Genomic DNA, 21215 nt, shown 5'->3' with positions numbered 1-21215 from the left:
AAGTCCTGCCGGGATTCGTAGTTTGTTTACGCGCCTCCTCCTCGCCCGCACCCACGCGGCGCGAGGAGGAAGCGGACTCCACTCCCCGGCGGCCACACTGACTCGGCAACCCGGGCCCGCGCCCCACCCCTCACTTAGTCTCCGCGCGGAGACAACTGGGAGATGTAGTTCCACACCCGCCCCGAGCCTACGAACAGGAAGGGGAGAGGGATTTGGAGAGGAAAGGAAGAGGGAGGGAGGGAGAGAGAGAGAGAGGGAGGAAACGAAGGGAAAGGGAAGGGGTGGAGACAGGGAGTAAAGAAGGAAGAGACAAAGGAGGAAATTTTTGGTCATTTTCAGGAAAGGTGACTACTGGGGCGAGTGAAAACAGTGAAACCAAGCAACTTAAAGTAATTGTAAATACCTTGGGCTCAAGTTATCTCGGGCTGATCACATGCCAGCCCCTTTGCGAAAGCAAATGAATTTGATACCAGAGATGTATACAAACATCTTTTATTTGGGTAACATGTCCCAAAACATGTCAGTTAGTAAAATAGATTCTAGAGAATATGGCTCTATGCTCAGACCCCCCTCCCACCCCCACGCGAAATTAAGCCCTCCCCCCCCCCATGGGCTCCTCAGGAATAATAAAAAAAAATTGGCAGCTGTTTAATATCTAGATAAGGGGCACCATGTCCATTTTCTGTGTATTCCTAGAGTGTGGCAGTGGTAGGTGAATACCAATCACTCCTCCCTCTAGTCCAGTCCAGGAAACATTTCTGCCCACCCCAGATTTTGAGACCAAAATAAGAGCAAATAGGTCTCTACCTCCACTGAGGTGCTGGGTGGTGCCCAGTGCCATATCACTGTGCTTTCCAGAAAAAGGGGGCGAATTTGGCACTTTAAAAGTAGAGGAGGAGTGAACAGGACTGAAGAGGCCAGACAAATTATCAAAATCGGCAGAGATCTTTTGGCACTAGGGGAAGAAAAGGAGACACATAGATGTGTAGGAACTAGGAAAGTAGAATGAGTCCACTTAAGTATCAGAGTGCTTTAAAATGGACTGATTCTGGGCCTGGGCCTTCTCCATTCCTTTATCCTACAGCAGCTGGCTGCCTGCCTCCAGCTTCCTGAATGTCATGAACATCACCTTGTGCCTAAGGTAGTACCTGACTTGATCCTAGCAATCAGGGTCTGGCCAATCCGAATGCCCCCGATCATGTCTCTGATCATGTCTCTAATGCCGTGGCAATTTCTTGTCACTTGGGCCTGGAACTTCTTCTCAAGCTCACTTCCTTCTCATTATTCAATGTCCCAGATGCTCCATCCCTACCTCCCAGAGATCTCTGGTTTTAGTAACTCCCTTCCCCATTCTTTCTTACTCCCACACAAATAGGGGGAAGAGGGTGGGCAGGAGTTTCTGATAGTCCCCTATATTTGGACAAAGAGCAAGCCAGTGAGCAGGGCAAAACCTGCTAGGAGCAGAATGACCTTGAGGATCCTCTGCTCAGAAGTAGCCAGCTCCTGAGGCAGGATTTCCAAGAAGGTGATATAGAGGAAGGTGCCAGCTGCCATGCCCTCCAGTACAGACTGGGCCAGCTGGTGCAAAGGCCCAGCTGACTCTGCCAGAGCTGCACCCAGCCCAATGCCAAGTGGTGTCATGCATGAGAAGAGGATCCCACAGCCAGCCACCACCTGTACTCTTAGGTGACTCTGTAGCAGCCTCAGGGACAGGCTAACAGCCAGGATACCCTTGTGGAGTAGCAAAGCCAGACACAGCTCCATGGCCCGAGCTCGGTCGCGCTGCAGTCCCACAGCCAGGCCCTCAAATACTGAGTGCAAAGCCAGGGAGAAGACCAATACACAGGCACGCAGGGCTGTGGGGGCTGCTGGAGCTCCGCTTGCCTGTGGGACCCCTGGCCCATCATGCCAATGCTGAGGCCCACCATTTACTGTTCCCAAGAGAGCCCTTGTCTCTTCTCGATGTGGTGGTCCTGACTGCTCCTTATAAGCCAGGGTGATCTGCTCCATCACCAGGACCAGGAAGAAGCCCATAGCCAGGATGAACTCTTGTAGGGGGAACTGGAGCTGTGGACACAAATAGAGCAAGGAGTTCAGGCCAAGAATGGGAAGTGCACACATAGGGCCTAATGGAGGCCCAGCTACATATACCTGGAAGTCCCACACGGATGCTGAGATACTGATGTTACTTGGTATCACCTGCCATAGACAGAAAATGATACACAATCACACAGATTATGTATCACATACAGCGCTACATGTAGATCCAAATATTTCAACTCCGGCCTAGTAACATTTTAGGTCAGGTAATTCTGTTATAACTGCTATGTACAGTAGCATCCCTGCTCTCTACTCACCGGATGTTAGTAGCAAACACATCCTGTCCCCAATCCAGTTGTGACAGGAAAAAAAAAAATGTCTCTAAACATTACCAAACCTCCTCGGTGTTTTTTTTTTTCTTTTATTGTAATAATACCGTACAGAGGGGTTACAATTACATGGGCAAGGTATTGAGTGCATATCTTATCAAGCATTGTTGCCTCCTCCTTTGTTTCCCCTACCATCCCTTCCCATCTCCCCCACCCCCCACCTCCTCTGTGTTGAAAGTCACAGACGTACATATAGATAAACTTCATGTAGGAACAGTAACAAAGGTAGGTCATATAGGGGCCCATTTCCCAGGGCTACATAGTGTCACAGAGCCTTCGGGCTCATACAGTCATACTGAGACACAGATCACTTGGTCACAGATACACAAAGGATAGCATCCATTGTTACTTCCTCAGTTTTAAGAAGAAAAAAAAGAAAGAGAGAGAGGAGAGTTTGGGATTACTTCCCTGAACCACAACCAACTATCTCAACTTTTCCCATAATGAAATTTTCTCAGTCTTGGACCTAACCATTTTCCACTTCCCACTTGCTTAAGCAAAAACCTTTTTAGTCAGTAACACTACAATGATCATTGTCTCCAGTCTTTCAAGAAGTAGTGGGAGGCGGGCACCGGTGGCTCACGCTTGTAATCCTAGCTACTCAGAATGCTAAGATCCGAGGATCACAGTTCAAAGCCAGCCTGGGCAGGAAAGTCTGTGAGACTCTTATCTCCAATTAACTTCCAGCCTGGGCAGGAAAGTCTATGAGACTCTTATTTCCAATTAACTTCCAGAAAACCAGAAGTGGTGCTATGGCTCAAGTGTTACAGCTGAGGGACAGCACCCAGGCCCAGAGTTTAAACACACACACACACACACACACACACACACACACACACACACAGTAGTGAGAGCTGGGCACTAGTGGCTCTGCCAGTAATGATCTTTACTTGGGAGGCTGAGATCTGAGGATACAGATGATTCAAAACCAGCCAGGGCAGAAAAATCCAAGAAACTCTTTTTTTTTTTTGTCAGTTATGGGGCTTGAACTCGGGGCTTGGGTGCTGTCCCTGAACTCTTCAGCTCAAAGCAAGCGCTCTACCACAGCACCACTTCCTGTTTTCTGGTGGTTAATTGGAGATTAGAGTCTCATGGACTTTTCTGCCCAGGCTGGCTTTGAACCTCAATCCTTAGATCTCAGCCTCCTGAGTAGCTAGGATTACAGACATGAGCCACGGGCACCCGGCTCCAAGAAACTCTTTATCTTTCACTAACCAGCAAAAAGGCAAAAGGGGAGGTGTGGCTGAAGTGGCAGAGCTCTAGAGCAAAAATCCTAAGCAGGAGCTTACAACCCTGAGTTCAAGCCCCAGTATCAGCACAAAAAAAAAGAAGAGGAGAAGAGGAGGAAATGGAGGACGAACAGGAGAAGAGCAGGAGGAGGAGGAAGGAAAGAAAAGAGAAGAACAGGGATGAAGGAAGGGAGGAAAGGATGGCTATGTAAGAGTGAAGATGGCCAGGCTCTGGTGGCTCACACTTGTATTCCTAGCTACTCAGGAGGCTGAGATCTGAGGATCAAGGTTCGCAGCCAGCCCAAGCAAGATAGTCCTCCAGAATCTTATCTACAATTAGTCACCAGAAAACCAGAAGTGACACTGCAGCTTCTGGTGTTAAAGCACTGGCCTTGAGTGGAAAAAGCTCAGGGACAGTGCCTAGGCCCTGAGTTCAAACTCCACAACTGACCAAAAAAAAAACAAAAAAGAGTGAAGATTATTTTTAGGGCACTACTAACTTCCTATTAGCTGTAACTGAGAAATTCAGAGTAAGTCCTACACCTAATAAAGTCCCTCACACTGTCTCAAGGGGGTCACAGAAGTCACACAGAGACTAATGGAGGAAAAGAATACATGTAAAAGAGTTATGCCATATTAATTCAAAACCACAATTCCCAGGATTCCATTCAAATTACCTTCCATGGTCACTGAGTGACATATAAACAGATCCGTACAAACCATGTATGCAGTTAAACATGTCCCCCCACCTCCCAGCCGGGTCACATGCTGAGGCCAGGTCTCACCGTCACATGCAGGGCTGCTAGGGCCTCATCTATGGCAGCCAGGTAGTCAGGCAGCAGATCCAAGAGGCAAGTGGCCAAAAAAACACCTCCTGCGAAGCAGCTTACTAGGCTTAGAGCTTTCTGCCGGGAAACTGGGCAGGAGTGTAGAACAGAGGGGAATGAGCAAATGAAGCCCCTGAAAGACCCACGACTCTCACCCAAGCCATATCTACTCCTGCCTCCCGCTTCATCTTCCATCACCTCCACATGTCCCAGTCTTCCTACCCAAATCCCTGCAAGGGCAAGGAAAAGAAATGCTCACCTGAGGATTCCTGGTTAGCACCAGGCCGACGCAGCACACAGATAGGCACCAGGCTGCAGAGGAGGGTGAGCACCAAGAGTAGCACCAGGGCCCCCAGCTTCACCTCCAGCCCCACAGGCACTGAGGGCTCCGAAGCTACAGCTTCTGGGCGCCACACCAGGAGCTCTGGCTCTCCCCAGGGCCCCATGGTGTTGTAGGAGCTCCAGTGACTCTCAGACCTGGAAAGAGAAAACTGGAGTCTGTCACACAGGAAGATGGGGGCCAAGCAAAGGGGAAGGCTGGTCAGCAGAGTGCACTTCCTTCACCCCAGCCATTCTCTGGCCTTTCCTCAAGTGGGGGGGTGTGTGTGTGTGTGTGTGTGACTCATCCACTCCAGCACCAGGAACATTCCTCCTTCCCCTCAGACTTTCTCTCTCCCAAGTGACTTTGTTGAGGGAGCCACCAAGGGGGAAACTGAGGCACGAGGCCGCTGTGACTCTTTCACTCGGAGCTACCAGATAACCAGAGGTAGCCTTCAAACAGAACCTAAAGCAGGCAGAAGCCACATAGATCTGTCTTCCAGGAAGGGGATTAAGCAAAGGGGGCCAGGGGACAAGGGGGCGAGGACCCCGGTGGCTTCGTGGACCACTCTCTCACTCCCTTTTCCCCATTCCCGGGAAGCAAAGGGCAAGACGCCACTTCAAGGCTCGGGCTGGGTCCATCAGGGGCAGGTGGCCCAAGGAAAAGGCCTTGGGGGTCCCGGGACAGGGTGAGACGCCACTGAGGGCGGTGTCTGGAAGTCTGGACTCTAGGAGAAGAGGTCAGAGGTCACCAGCGTCTGAGGAAACACTGGAGGAACCTCAAAGGTCCTAGGCCCGGGGGGAAGCTTAGGAGGCCGACTTCGATCCCGCTCCCGGGGAATCCGCACTCACCTCTCCAGGGTCTCACTACATGGTATCCGCTCAGTTCCGGCCCCGCGTCGGGAATTCCCGCCCACTCCCCAATCGCTCCCCCTCCCCCCGCGGCCGCTTCGGATTCTCACCAGACAGCCAATGAGTGCACCGAGAGGGCAGAGCCTGGGCGGGAGTGACAGGGGTCAGAAGCAATCAATGACGGGTATCTGGAGAAGGCGGGGCAGGCAATGAGCCAAGAGTGAGCCCGAACCGGGGAGGAGACTAGGGAGAAGACTGGGGGCTCTGTAGGCCTAGGGTGCTGTTTTGTTGGTCTGATGGGCCGGAACTGACTAGGCCATCGAAGTTCTGATCCATAGAGTTGTTGTTTTTAGAAGAGGAAGCTAAAACCCCGCGAGCAACGCCGATCCTCCTTCCTTGCGCTCGCATTCCCGAGTCTTCCGGCCCCTAGTCCCCGAGCTCGGTTGCCTGGCCTAGTCCCTCAGTCTGCTTATGTCTAGGAAGACCCTAAGACCTAATTAGTTCATTGTAGCGCCCAGGAGAAATCAGTTTCCTTCTTGGGAAAACTGTGCTGCTAGACTTCCCTCGCTGTACCCTCGAAAAAGAAAAAAGGAGGAATTGCAAAAGGGAAGCATAGAGGGTATGTCTTAAAATCCTCCCATCCAGATTGCCAATGACTCAACTATCTACTGTGTCAATGGAGTTGTTAGAGAAAGCTGAGGATCCAGCTCAGGCGAACAACCACTGGGCACACTCCAGCTGGCTTCAGGCAGCTGCCAGACTTCTCCCCAATCTCATCACACATCCTTTTTTTTTTCAATGTTAATTTTATTTTCTTTGACTTTTGGTGGTATTTTGTTTTGTTTTGTTTTTGCCAGTCCTGGGGCTTGAACTCAGGGTGTAGGCACTGTCCCTGAGCTTCTTTTGCTCAAGGCTAGCACTCTACCACTTGAGCCACAGTGCCACTTCTGGCTGTTTATGTGGTACTGAGGAACTGAACCCAGGGCTTCCTTCATTCATGCTACACAAGCACTCTTCCACTAAGCCACATTCCCAGCCCTCACCAAGGTATTTTCAACTATGGACCTTCACAGTTTCCTCACTCTGGATCCAACTGGGTTGTAACCTTATGCTGCAAGAATTCTCTTCTAACCTCAGTGAGGGTTCAGAAGAGGAAAATTAAAAACTGGGGACAAGGGGGGCTGCTAGGCTTTCAGCGGTTTAGCCTGCAATCCTAGCAGCTCAGAAGGCTGAAATTTGAGGGTCAGGTTTTGAAGCCAGCTCAGAGGGAAAAGTCCCTGAGACTGTTAGCTAAATGAACCACCAAAAAGCCAGAGGTAGAGCTCTGGCTCAAGTGGTACAGTACCAGCTTTAAGGGAAGAAGTTTAGGAATAGCGCCCAGGCCCTCAGTTCAAGTCTTTATAGCAGTGCGCGCGCATACACGCGCGCGCGCACACACACACACACACACACACACACACACACACACACACAAACTAGGAGTCAGTCTGTCCTTTTCTGCAAAGATGAAAAGGTCTCCCAGAGAAGGAACTCCAGTGGTGCACCAAATACACAAAGTTCTAGAAACAGAGGTCAGCAACTTCTGTGTTTGTTTTTTTTTTGTTTTGTTTTTTTTGGTCAGTTGTGGGGCCTGAACTCTGGGCCTGGGCACTGTCCCTCAGCTCTTCAGCTCAAGGCTGATGCTCTACCACTTAAGCCACAGCACCATTTCCGGCTTTTTCTGCTTATATAGTGCTGAGGAATCGAACCCAGGGCCTCATGCATGCAAAGCAAGTGCTCTACCACTGAGCCACCTTCCCAGCCCCGGTCAGCAACTTATTTAGGTGAACTACACAAAAGGATCTAAGAGAAAGAAATGCTTAGGACTCTGAGAGCAGAATGTCACTGAAATGGGCTCATCATCTTCTAATTGTGCAGGCTGTCTAATCTCTCTATTTAAAAAGAAATAAAAAATTATTAAGCCAGTTGCCCATGGCTCATGCCTGTAATCCTAGCTACTCAGGAGACTGACATCTGAAGATTGTGGTTCAAAGCCAGGCCAGGCAGAAAAGTCCATGAGACTCTTTTTTGGGGGGAGGTCGTGGGGCCTGAACTCTGGGCCTGGGTGCTGTCCCATAGCTCTTCAGCTCAAGGCTAGCGCTCTACCACTTGAGCCACAGCACTTTTTTTTCCGGCTTTTTTTTTCCTGCTTTATATGGTGCTGAGGAATTGAACCCAGGACCTCATGCATGCAAGGCAAGCACTCCACCACTCAGCTACCTTCCCAGCCCCCCCATGAGACTCTTATCTCCAGTAAACCACCAGAAAAACTGAAAGTGGCTGGGAATGTGACTTTGTAGCAGAGTGCTTACCTAGCATGCATGAAGCCCTGGGTTTGATTCCTCAATGCCACATACACAGAAAAAGCTGGAAGTGGTGCTGTGGCTCAAGTCGTAGAGTGCTAGCCTTAAGTAAAAGAAGCTCAAGGACAGTGCCCAGACCCTGAGTTCAAGTCCCAGGACTGGCAAAAAAAAAAAAAAAAAGCTGAAAGTATCCCTGTGAAAAATGATAGAGAATTAGTCTTGAGCACAAAAAGGCTTGAGCAAAAGAAGCTCAGGGACAGCACCCAGGCCCTGGGTTTAAGCCCTAGGACTGGCAAAAAAAAAAAAAAAGGAAAGAAAAATTATTAGAACAACTTCAAAAAACTAGTATATGTGCTATGGTTTTTCTGTGGCAAATCATGCTTTTCAATTCACTAGTAATTAGTAATAATAGCAAGGAACTGTAACACCTGGAGTCAGAACACCTGGATTCCAATCCCAGCTCTACTTTAAATTATGCACATTTAGTCTATATATTTTTTAATTTTAAAATTAGCATCTGAAGATTATACATATTTATGGTGTATAATGATGTTCTGAATTACATACATTTCAAAATAGGCTAATTAGAATGTTACTATTTTTTTTTCGGTCATGGGCTTGAACTCTGGGCCTGGGCGCTGTCCCTCAGCTCTTCAGCTCAAGGCTAGTGCTCTACCACTTGAGCCACTGTGTTGCTCCTGGTTTTCTAAGTGGTTTATTGGGGATAAGAGTCTCACAGACTTTCCTGCCTGCCATGGCTTTGAACCACGATCCTCGGATCTCAGCCTCCTGAGAAACTAGAATTACAGGCTTGAGCCATTGGCGCCTAGCTAGAATATTACTTTATATGTATTTTTTTCTTTTAATTATTATAAAAGTGATATACAGAGGTTATAGTTACATAATTCAGGCAAAGAGTACATTTCTTTTTGGTATATGCCTATTTATGAGAACACTTCTAATCTTGGTGATTTTCAGCTATATGATACATTGTTATTAACTACAGTTACCGTGTTGTAAGACAGAGCTATGAACTTTACCTTCATTTGGTTTGTGATTTAAGAAATGTTATTTTTTCTTCTGCAGACTTGATAAATTAAGGGAAAGAGGGAAGTTAAACTAGCAGATGATGGCAGACATTCCACTCTATTATTACCAGAAGCTGACTATATTTTCCACTTAATCACTGCTGCATGTAGAGCTTGCAGGAAGTCCCTAAAATGTATTCAACCACCTTCTAAACAAAAAGAGCTCTTCTTACTTATAGTCTTGCACTGGTCTAGGAAGCCTGCTTTGCCTCTTTTTGATCTGAGCTGGAGAGACAGAATTGGGAAATCTGAGAAAGCCCGGCAAAGGAGCTTAATATAATGTTAAAGAACAAAATATAGGCTCAAGCATTCAAATCTTGATTCAAGTACTTACAGAATAACCCTTGAGGAAGTTAACAACTTCTGTTGGTTCTGAGTTGCTATGAAACTTGTATCAGAAACATGAAAATGGTTACATATAATAGTTATTTGATAAATGTTAAATCTCATCTTTTTTTTTTTTTTGGTCATGGGGCTTGAACTCTGATCCTACACACTGTCCCTCAGCTCTTCATCTCAAGGCTAGCACTCTACCACTTGAGCCACAGCACTATTTCTGGCTTTTTGTTTATGAGGTGCTAAGGAATCGAACCCAGGGCTTCATGCATGCAAGGCAAGCACTCTATCACTGAGCCACCTTCCCTGCCCTTAAATCTCTTCTTTTATTTACATTTTCACAAAGAAACTTAAAACTAGTTTGAATTCTAGATCTAAACCTCAAACTTTACTGTTTGACACATCCATCTGTCCTCTATCTTTTTATTTTCTTTCTTTCTTTTTCTTTACTTTTTTTTTTTTGTCAGTTGTGGGGCTTGAACTCTGGGCCTGGGCACTGTCCCTCAGCTCTTCAGCTTAAGGCAGCACTATACCACTTGAGTCACAGCACCACTTCCATCTTTTTCTGTTTATGTGGTGCTGAGGAATTGAACCCAGGGCCTCATGCATGCAAGGCAAACACTCTACCACTGAACCACCTTTGCAGCCCCTGTCCTGTATCTTAAATACAACGCAGAGGCAAGCATATAGAAATCAAATTTATATTAATATAGTTCCATTATTTAACTGAAAGTAAGTTTTTGGGCAATCAGACAATAGATTAAGTAAAGAAAAAGTCTTGAATTTTGTTACTATATTTTACTCATGGATCTATCATCAATAAAATTATCAAAATATTACCTGCTCTGTGTGCCTTAGATCTGTTGTATATTAAATGAGAGAATAATGTTTATGAGACTGTTTTTTTTTTTTTGTGTGTGTGTGTGTGTGTGCCTGTTCTGGGGCTTGAAAGAAAGGTTTTTTTGCTCAAGACTAGTGCTCTACCGCTTGAGCCACAGCTCTACTTTTTTGGAGTGGTTAATTAGGGATGAATCTCCCAGACTTCCCTGCCTGTAGTGGCTTCAAGCCACAATCCTGAGATTTCACTTTTCTTAGTAGCTAGGATTATAGACATAAGCTCAGGAACCTGGCTATTTTGAAAAGTTTTTTAAACTATACAAATGCTACTGGATAGTTCTAGCCTGTAGTCTTAACCACTCAGGAATTGGAGGTCAGCCTGGGCAAATGCAAGAATCAGTTGTGCGTGTGTGCGTGTACATATGCGTGTGTGTGTGTGTGTGTGTGTGTGTGTGTGTGTGTGTATTTGCCAGTCCTGGAGCTTGAACTCAGGGCATGGGCACTGACCCTGAGCTGCTTCTTCTTCTTTTTTTTTTTTTTGGGGGGGGGTCTGGTCGTGGGGCCTGAACTCTGGGCCTGGGCACTGTCCCTCAGCTCTTCAGCTCAAGGCTAGCACTCTACCACTTGAGCCACAGCGCCACTTCCAGCTTTTTTCTTATGTGGTGCTGAGGAATCGAACTCAGGGCCTCATGCATGCAAGGCAAGCATTCTACCACTGAGCCACCTTCCCAGACTAACCCTGAGCTGCTTTTGCTTGAGACTAGCACTGTACCATTGGAGCCACATTGCTACTTCCAGCTTTTTTTTTTTTTAGGTCCGGTCGTGGGGCCTGAACTCTGGGCCTGGGCGCTGTCCCTCAGCTCTTCAGCTCAAGGCTAACGCTCTACCACTTGAGCCACAGCGCCACCTCCGGCTTTTTTATTTTTGCTTATGTGGTGCTGAGGAATCGAACCCAGGGCCTCAGGCATGCAAGGCAAGCGCTCTACCACTGAGCCACCTTCCCGGCCCGCTTTTTCTGTTTTATATGGTACTGGAGAATTGAACCCAGGACTTCATGCATGCCAGGCAAGCACTCTACCACTAAGCCACATTTCCAGCCCTCTCTGAGACTCTATCTTCAATTAATCACAGAAAAAGCCAGAAGTGGTGCTGTGGTTCAAGTGGTAGAGGACTAGTCTTCAGCAAAAAAATGAGCTCAGGGACAGTGCCCAAGCCCAGAGTTCAAGCCCCAGCTCCAGAAGAAAAAAAAAAAATTAAAAGTAGAGCTCTGGTTCAAGTGGTAGATTGATAGGTTTTTTTTTTGTTTGTTTGTTTCTTTTTGTCAATGGTGGGGCCTGAACACTGGGCCTGGGCGCTGTCCCTCAGCTCTTCAGCTCAAGGTTAGTGCTCTACCAGTTGAGCTGCAATGCCACTTCCGGTTTTCTTGTGGTTAATTGGAGATAAGTTCTCACAGACTTTGCTGCCCAGGATGGCTTTGAACTGTGATCCTCAGATCTCAGCCTCCTAAGTAGCTAGGATGATAGGCGTGAGCCCATGAGCCATGGGTGCCCTGTTTAGATTGCTAGTTTTAAGCAAAAGAAACTCAGAGAAGCTAGGTATGGTGACTCACACCTGTAATCTTAGCTACTCAGAAGCTGAGATCTGAGGATCTCGTTTCAAAGTCAGCTGAGTAGGAAAGGCCCTGACACTCTTATCTCTAATAAACCACTCAGAAACTGAAGTGGTACTGTGGCTCAAGTGGTAGAGCCCTTGCCTTGAGTAGAAGAGCTGAGAGACAACACCCAAGCCCAGAGTTCAAGCCCTAAGACTGACAAAAATAAAAATAAAAAATAAGACGGGGGCTGGTAGCTCACGCCTGTAATCCTAGCTACTCAGGAGGCTGAGATCTGAGGATAGCGGTTCAAAGCCAGCCCGGGCAGGAGAGACCGTGAGTATCTCCAATAAACCACCAGAAAACCGGAAGTGGCGCTGTAGCTCAAGTGGTAGAGCGCTCTCGCCTTGAACTGAAGAGCTGAGGGACAGCGCCCAGGCCCAGAGTTCAAGCCCCACGACCGACCAAAAAAATAAAAATAAAAATAAAAAATAATAATACAAATTCACAAACCAAACTCAAAAGATTTTTTTTCACTTGTAGTTTTCCAGACCCATAATCCTTGGTTCATGCTGAGTGCAGTGGTTGTATATAGATTATGGATTTGGAAAGCTCTGGATTGTACAACTTTACTCTCTGTCAATGAGTTACTATTCTCCATAAGTTCCTTTTGCTCAAGGGTAGCACTCTACCACTTGAGCTACAACACCACTTCCCTGAGTTATTTACTCTCTACAGATATAAAATCCTGGGGTTTCATGATCACCAAGCCTAATAACTCTTACCATATCCCCAAAACTTTTCCCACTTCCCCACAATTTGTGTTCTGGCTTCTAAGCCACCCTTTGGCTTCCAGGAACCCAGGCTTCACCAGGGAAACAAGTACCAGAGCCACATGGGCCTGATTTCTCAGACAATCAATTAGAAAGAAGTTGGCCTTGAGAGGGTATTTCCATTGGCTTGATGCCCACTACCCCTCAAAACTCCTACAGTCTTTAACATCCAATCAGGGCCCAAGTATGGGGAAAGTGTCACACGTTGGGGAGGCATGTCTCTAAATTTTGGCTCTTCTTCCTTTCTTTCTTTCTTTCTTCCTTTCTTTCTTTCTTTCTTTCTTTCTTTCTTTCTTTCTTTCTTTCTTTCTTTCTTTCTTTCTTTCTTTCTTCCTTTCTTCCTTTCTTTCTTTCTTTCTTTCTTTTGCCAGTCATGGGGCCTGAACTCTGGGCTTGGGCACTGTCCTAAGCTCAACTCTTCAGCTCAAGGCTAGCACTCTACCACTTGAGCCACAGTGCCACTTCCCGCCTTTTCTGCTTATGTGGTGCTAAGGAATCGAACCCAGGGCCTCATGCATGCAAGGCAAGTGTTCTACCACTAAGCCACCTTCCCAGCCTGACACTTTTTTATTTTTTGTCAATAGTGAGGCCGGAAGAGCTGAAGAGTGCAAGGAAAGCGCCTAAGCCCAGTGTTCAAGCCCTACGACCAACAACAACAAAAAAAAGAGTACAGGGACAGTGTTCAGGCCCCAAATTCAAGCCCCATGACTGACAGAGAGAGAGAGAGAGAGAGAGAGAGAGAGAGAGAGACTCATAGACTTTCCTGCCCAGGCTGGCTTTGAACCTTGATCTTCAGATCTCAGTCTCCTGAGCAATTAGGATTATAGGCAGAAGCCACCATTGCCCAGCTAAGAGTCTTAATATGTACCCCTGGCGCAGTCATCTCAGCTCTTCTTGGGGAGACACCTTTGGAAGATCCAGAAGATCCACTATTGCTAGGAGAAACTGAGACAGAAAGAGTATAGCTACATTTTCTTAAATTTAGTTTGTGTTTGTTCATCATATTCTCCTAGTTCCAGATTGCCTGCCTATGTTGTGGCTCCTGGCAAGGAACAACCCACTTTTTTTTTTCCTAGTGAACTTTGTGGGGTGGAGTTTGGCTGGGCAGGACCAGGATACAAGATCCTGGAAGAAAGAAAAGGTGTAGTGTTTGGGGCAGTCAGCAGGCTAGGCTGGCTTTGCAGGGCAGGTCCCTTCTGAACACACAATATCCAGGGGAACCTGTTGGAAGCCAGGAGATAAAGCTGGGGGCAAGATCTCCAGATGACTGGTGAGGAAGGGGATGGTGGAAGAGGGGCAGAGGAGAGCAGAACAGGGAAGAGGGGCAGCCATGGTCTCCCTCGTATAACTTGCTCTCCCTTATGTCTTCCAGCTGAAGCATGGACCTTGGATCCTCTGACCTGCTGGATGTATTGCTGGAGCCCCCAGAAGATATCTTCTCCACAGGATCCTTCCTGGAGCTGGGACTCAACTGCTCCCCTCCACAGGTTCCAGTGATTAAGCTACAAGAACAAGGACTGCAAGGCTGGGAGGCTAGTGGAGGCCAGGTCTGTGTGAGTGTAATTAATGCAAGTGGGAGTGGGGTCAAGACACAATTCTGTACCCCCAAGAGGTGTCAGGCCTTACTTGGAAAGAAGTCAGCAAACAGAGGCCCTGCCCCCACATGCCACATACGTAAGTTGTACCTACCTCTACGCCCAAGAAGAGAAAGGCCTGAAATTAAAACATAAGGATCTAAGTGTGATGTCAGATAGGACTTCCATAGTTATTCTTAGCATGCATATACATCCTCTCCTACTTTAGGGCCTTCAAGAGAATGAATCTGAAGATTTTCTGAAGCTTTTAATTGACCCCAATGAGGTGTACTGCTCAGAAGCATCTCCTGGCAGTGACAGTGGCATCTCTGAGGACCCTTGCCTTCCAGACATCTCCCCTGCCCCTCAAGTGCCCAGTTCTCCTGCTCTCTATGAGGTTGTCTATGAAGCAGAGGCCCTGCAGAGGATGCAGGGAGAAGTTGGGCCAACCTTTGGACTCATCTCCATCCATCTAGGTCAGTATTATTTGGGGGGGCGACTTCAATGGCTCCTTCAATAGCCCAGCTCTAGCTGTGAGGTTTATTTTTCCCAAATTGCTGCTACTCAGACTCTGCTGCCATTGGTGTGTACCTCTACCTCTTTCCTCCCAGCCACCTGTCTCCCCTCAGGTCAGTGGAACTCACCGTTTATGATGCCTGATGCCTGTATGGTCAGCAAGCTGCCCTTAGACGCTCATGCTCACATCCTGCCCAGAGCCAGCAGTGTGGCCCCAGCATCTCCTGCAACTCTGGTAAATTTTGGGTCAGCCACAACCTGTGAGTGTGTGAGTGTGTGTTATAACATATTATATAATATATACGTTATGTGTGTATTATATATAACATATATAACAAATGCTATATATTATAGATGTGTGTGTGTGTGTGTGTGTGTGTGTGTGTGTGTGTGTGTGTACCTCATACACATAGCAAAGGAGATCAGGGAAGAGGACACTGATGAGGAACTGGCTTTGCCCCACCTTTTGTAACTTTAGACCTCAGACCAAAGAAATGTGAGCAATTTTAAGAGCAGGAGAAGAAAAGGGAGCACTCTTGGGGTGAGGATAGTGACTCAGTTGAGATGAGGGGATCTGGGGCCAGGACTCTAGAGAAAGCCCAGACCTCATGGGCATTTATGCTTCACCGTAGCAATCGTCTCAGCACCTGGAATTGGGACAGGCCTCCTGGGAATCCAGCTGATTAATGGGTACTAGATGACCAAAGAGAAACTACTGCAACAATGTATTCAGTGGAAAGATTGCAAGGTACAGAACGGCTTCTCAAGGCTGCTAGAAGAGTTGGTGAACACAGGCTGTGCTCAGGTTACTGATCCTCCCTTTAACTTGAGATGTACTCCTTGTGCCCAGAGGCAAGCCAACAGGTCTCTAAATCTATGCTGGAAGCTGAGACCAGAATTCAAGCCAACTTTAGAATTCCGGATTTAAGAACTTCACAAAATCTGATGACTTTAAACTTAGGAATGTCATTAGAAGCACCAAGGGTTTTGCTTGTTAGTTTTGTTGTTATTGTTGCTGGGTTTTGAATTCAGATCCTTACACTTGCCACACCTACTTTTTTTTTTTTTTTTAACTTTTAGTTTCTAGATAGGATCTCACTTTTTGCCTAGTCAGCTTGGTAACCACAAATCTCCTCCTACCTGTGTCTCACAGGAGCTGGAATTACAGTTTGTTTGAGATGGTGTTTGTTAGAGATCAAATCTCACTAACTTTTTGCCCAGGCTGACCTGAAATCATAATCCTAATTTCCACTTCCTTGTGTAGTTGGAATTATAGGCAGGAACCATCAGTGTGTGTGTGTGTGTGTGTGTGTGTGTGTGTGTGTGTGTTGTAGGGCTTGAAATCAGGGTTTGAACTCTTTTTTTTAATTTGGTCAGCCGTGAGGCTCAAATTCTGGGCCTGGGTGCTGTCCCTGAGCTCTTCCACCCAAGGTAGGTGCTTTACTTGAGCTATAACGCCACTTCTGGTTTTCTTTTTTTTTCTTTTTGGGTCCGGTCGTGGGGCCTGAACTCTGGGCCTGGGCACTGTCCCTCAGCTCTTCAGCTCAAGGCTAGCACTCTACCACTTGAGCCACAGCGCCACTTCCCGCTTTTTTCGTTTTGCTTATGTGGTGCTGAGGAATCAAACCCAGGGCCTCAGGCATGCAAAGCAAGTGCTCTACCACTGAGCCACCTTCCCAGCCCCTACTTTTGGTTTTCTGGTGGTTAACTAGAGATTAGAGTATCATGGACTTTCCTGCCTGGGATGGCTATGAACCATGATCCTCAGATCTCAGCCTCTTGAGTAGCTAGGATTACAGGCGTGAGCCACCAGTGCTGAGCGAGGGTTTGAACTCTTGCTTAGCTCTTTTGCTCATGGCTGGCACTCTACCACTTGAGCCACACTTCCACTTCAAACTTTTTGCTGGTTAACTGGAGATAAGAGTTCCACAGATTTTTCTGCCCAAGCTGGCCTCAAACCATGATCTTCAGACTTTAGCTTCCTGAGTAGCTGGGATTATTGGCATAAGCCATGAGATTCTGACCCAGCCTTGCTTTTTGTTTTTGTTTTTTTTTAACCAAACACTCTATGCCCCATTCTCAGAAATTGTTATTTAGATGAATTGGAAGAAATACCTCCTCAGTAGTTCACCAAACATAGAAACAGAACCACCAGGAAAAGTCAGATTTAGTAAAAAGCCCAGACCACTAGAAAGCAAAAGCCAAAGCAAATTCTTCTTAAATAACAAAGCAAAGTATAAATCAAAATAATATTCATGAGAAGTCAAGTGACATAGATGATGGCTTAGGTAGATTAGAAATACCATCTAGGCTGGGAATGTGGCTTAGTGATAGAATGCTTGCCTAGTACGCATGAAGCCCTGGGTTCGATTCCTCACTACCACATAAACAGAAAAAGCTGGAAGTGGTGCTGTGAGTAAAAGAAGCTCAGGAACAGTGCCCAGGCCCTGAGTTCAAGTTCCAGGACTGGCAAAACAAACAAACAAAAACAACACAAACACCATCTACCATTCCCATATACTTTGCAGAAGTTTGTTCAGTCTGGCTGCTCTTCAGGTATTCTCTATCTGAAAGTAGACAGAGCCTCAGCTGAAAAAATGGAGTTCAAGCCCTTGAGGAGCAGGGGCCATGAGTCCCAGTGACAAGCAATGGGATACGCTACCATATGGAGGCTAATGACTGAAATATTTACCTGCTATAAGGAAGTTAAGCAAAAGTTACCACAGTGAGTTCACCTTCAGATGCTTCTAAGGTCTGAGGAGACAGGCACCAGAATAGCCCTTCTTTTCAGGTTGCTCAGAAACATACGGCCAAACCATGTTTCCTCTCCCTTTTCAGTCTCAGGTTTCTGACATGATTCCAGAGTCTGAGTTAAATCTCTACCCCTAAGTTGAAGTTACTGCAGTATGCATGTAGAGAACTAGCCAGAAGGCATGCTCAGGGTGAGGAGCAGCCTGGAAAGAGGATGACCCTCACCTTACTCCCATCTGATCTCCTGTGTCCCTGTCCCCTTCCAACCCCCCCCCCCCAGCTGCCCTGTCAAACTCTGTTCCTGACAGATGAGGAAAAGCGTCTACTGGGTCAAGAAGGGGTTTCTCTGCCCTCTCACCTGCCCCTTACCAAGGTAACACCCTTCCTTAAAGGGGATCCCAGCCTAGGACTCCACTGTGGTCTCTGAGGTGCCAGATCCCAGGGAAGAGTTGGGGAGACGTGGGAGGTTCTGGGCCTGGATTGATGCACCTGGCCTTGCAGGCAGAGGAGAGGGTCCTCAAGAAGGTCAGGAGGAAAATCCGTAACAAGCAGTCAGCTCAGGACAGTAGACGGCGCAAAAAAGAATACATCGATGGGCTGGAGAGCAGGTACCTTTGGGGTCCTATCTCGGGCTTCCTGTGGGGCATGTCTGGGCCTCTTCCCTCACCAAGGCAGGCAAGATGAGGAACTCAACATTACTGAGCCTTGTTCCTCTTCATACTCCCTAGAGTGGCGGCCTGTTCTGCACAGAACCAAGAACTACAGAAAAAAGTCCAGGAGCTGGAGAGGCATAACATGTGAGTGACAGCATTGGGTTTGTGTGTGCTGGGAGGTGGCAGGGGTGTAGCACACAAGGGAACCATTCTTAGGTGCTCTCAGAAGACATTAATTCTACATGCTTCCTTTCCTAGGTCCTTGGTGGCTCAGCTCCGCCAGCTACAGGCGCTCATTGCTCAAACCTCCAATAAAGCTGCTCAGACCAGCACTTGTGTTCTGGTAGTATCAACACTACTTGCCACCCACACTTTCACCCTGATACCCCAATTACCCAGCCATAACAATCTTCCCAACTTTGATAATCCTGACTACCGTCCATTCACTCTGCCCTCTGCCCCTTCTACTGTCCCCACAGCCCAAATATCCTCTTGCTTTGTTCCAGATTCTTCTTTTTTCCCTGGCTCTCATCATCCTGCCCAGCTTCAGCCCCTTTCAAGGTTTACCAGATGATGGGCCTGAGGATTACCAGCCTCATGGAGGTGAGAGATGAAGGGCAAGGAGGCTCCCCCGGTGAGCAAGAAGGACTCTGTTCTTCAAGAAGTAGGAGAGGGGCTGGGAAGGTGGCTCAGTGGTAGAGCGCTTGCCTTGCATGCATGAGGCCCTGGGTTCAATTCCTCAGCACCACATATGCAAAAAGAAAAAAGCCAGAAGTGGCGCTGTGGCTCAAGTGGTAGAGCACTAGCCTTGAACTGAAGAGCTGAGGGACAGCGCCCAGGCCCAGAGTTCAGGCCCCACGAACGGACCCAAAAAAAAAAAAAAAAAAGGAGAAAGGCTGGGAATGTGGCTCTGTGTAGAATGCTTGCTTAGCATGAAGCCCTGGGTTCGATTCCTTAGTACCATATACACAGAAAAAGCCAGAAGTGGCACCGTTGCTCATGTGATAGAGTCCTAACCTTGAGCATAAGAAGATAAGGGATAGTGCTCAGGCCCTGAGTTCACATTAGCCCCAGGACTGGCAAAAAAAAAAAAAAGGGCTAGACCTTGGTGGCTCATTATAATCCTAGCAACTCAGGAGGCTGAGATCTGAGGATCACGGTTCAAAGCCAGCTTGGGAAGGAAGGTCCATGAGACTCTTATCTCCATTTTTTTTTTTTTTCTCCTGGGTCGTGGGGCCTGAACTCTGGGCCTGGGCGCTGTCCCTCATCATTTTAGCTAAAGGCTGCGCTCTACTATTTGAGCCACAGTGCCACTTCCGGCTTTTTCTGCTTATGTGGTGCTAAGGAATCAAACCCAGGGCCTCATGCATGCAAGGCAAGTACTCTACCTCTGAGCCACCTTCCCAGCCCTCTTATCCCCAATTTACTACCAGAAAACTGCAAGTGGAGCTGTGGCTCAAGTGGTAGAGTGCTTGCCTTGAGCTGAAGAGCTGAGGGACACGTCTAGGCCCAGAATTCAAGCCCCATGACTGACCCAAAAAAAAAAAAAAAGCTTAGGGACAGTGCCTAGTCTTTGAGTTGAAGCCCCAGGACACACACACACACACACACACACACACACACACACACACACACACCAATATATAAAAAAAAAAAAGGGCCTAAACTGTAGAGGATCTGGTACCAAGGGGAATTTTACTAATATACTTTTCCTTCACTTCAGTAATTTCCAGAAACATCTTGACTCATAAGGACATAACAGAAAGTCTGGAGACTCCAGTGTTAGAGCCCGAACAGGGGAAGCCACTTGGAGCTCGGAGTAGAAACAGCTCGACAAAGACACTGCTTGAGAAGATGGGAGTGAAGCATGGATCCACTGGGCATGTCAGAACCGTGCTGCATGCAGATGAGATGTGAGCTGGAGCAGAGTCCCTCCTGGCCTTCTTCCCAATCACAAGAAGGAATCCAGGCCTCCCCTATGGCTCTGCTCCCATCTAGTATCTGACTCAGGTCTCTTGTCTTTAAGGGTCTGAATCACTTCAGGACATTCTAGATGTTAGTATCCTGAGGCCCAGTCTAGCTAAGTGTGAGGGTATATACCTCAAATGTGCTCATTATGTACCTATGATTTTAATTCTTTTTGGGCTATATGGTTGAGGGGAAATGCTTTTACTGAGAAATAAACTTTCTAATTATAGTTCCAAAATTTGTTTGTTTTTTGAGACAAGGTCTTTTTTTGGGGGGGGAGGTCTGGTAGGGGGACCTGAACTCTGGGCCTGGGCGCTGTCCCTCAGCTCTTCGGCTCAAGGCTAGTGCTCTACCACTGAAGTCACAGAGCCACTTCTGGCTTTTTTTGCTTATGTGATACTGAGGAATTGAACCCAGGGTCTCATGCAAGGCAAGCACTCTACTACTGAGATACCTTCCCAGCCCCACACTTAGAAATTTTAAGAGGTAAAAGATGGGGAAGCTGGGTGCCACTGGCTCACGCCTGTAATCCCTGAGATCTGAGGATCACAGCTCAAAGCCAATCCTGGGCAGGAAAGTCTGTGAGACTCTTTTTCTTTTTCTTTTTTTTGGTCAGTCATGGGGCTTGAACTCTGGGCCTGGGCGCTGTCCTTCAGCTCTTCAGCACAAGGCAAGCGCTCTACCACTTGAGCTACAGCGCCACTTCTGGTTTTCTGGTGGTTAATTGGAGAGAGGAGTCTTACGGTCTCTCCTGCCCGGGCTGGCTTTGAACTGTGATCCTCAGATCTCAGCCTCCTGAGTAGCTAGGATTACAGGCATGAGCCACCAGTGCACGGCTTTCTTTTTCTTTTTGTAGGTCATGGGACTTGAACTCTGGGCCTGGGCACTGTCCCCCAGCTCTTCAGCGTAAGGTGAGCGCTCTACCAGTGGGCCATAGCACCACTTCCGGTTTTCTGAGTGGTTAATTGGAGATAAGAGTCTCAAGGACTTTCCTGTGTAGGCTGGCTTTGAACTGTGATCCTCAGATCTCAGCCTCCTGAATAGCTAGGATTACAGGCTTCAGCCATCAGC

At 47.4% G+C, this 21215-nt stretch overlaps 2 protein-coding genes across 2 annotated transcripts; one reads left to right on the top strand and one right to left on the bottom strand.

Moving 5' to 3' along the window:
* Positions 1–476: 476 nt before the first annotated feature.
* On the bottom strand, positions 477–5734 carry Slc39a1 (solute carrier family 39 member 1). Its single transcript, XM_042681989.1, has 4 exons — positions 5656–5734; positions 4745–4962; positions 4444–4574; positions 477–2067 (listed from the first exon to the last, which is right to left on the bottom strand). Exons 2-4 carry the CDS (start codon positions 4929–4931, stop codon positions 1411–1413), a joined length of 975 nt encoding a protein of 324 aa, XP_042537923.1. The 5' UTR covers positions 4932–4962; positions 5656–5734; the 3' UTR covers positions 477–1410.
* Positions 5735–13883: 8149 nt separating this feature from the next.
* On the top strand, positions 13884–20341 carry Creb3l4 (cAMP responsive element binding protein 3 like 4). Its single transcript, XM_042681987.1, has 10 exons — positions 13884–13952; positions 14061–14229; positions 14486–14732; positions 14886–15007; positions 17804–17896; positions 18025–18131; positions 18252–18320; positions 18435–18519; positions 18683–18779; positions 19900–20341. Exons 2-10 carry the CDS (start codon positions 14062–14064, stop codon positions 20091–20093), a joined length of 1182 nt encoding a protein of 393 aa, XP_042537921.1. The 5' UTR covers positions 13884–13952; position 14061; the 3' UTR covers positions 20094–20341.
* Positions 20342–21215: the final 874 nt, after the last annotated feature.

The sequence above is a fragment of the Dipodomys spectabilis genome, unplaced genomic scaffold, assembly GCF_019054845.1.
Source record: "Dipodomys spectabilis isolate Male_0828 unplaced genomic scaffold, ASM1905484v1 ptg000069l, whole genome shotgun sequence".
Classification (NCBI taxonomy): domain Eukaryota; kingdom Metazoa; phylum Chordata; class Mammalia; order Rodentia; family Heteromyidae; genus Dipodomys; species Dipodomys spectabilis.
This window is presented reverse-complemented; position numbering and strand designations above follow the sequence as displayed.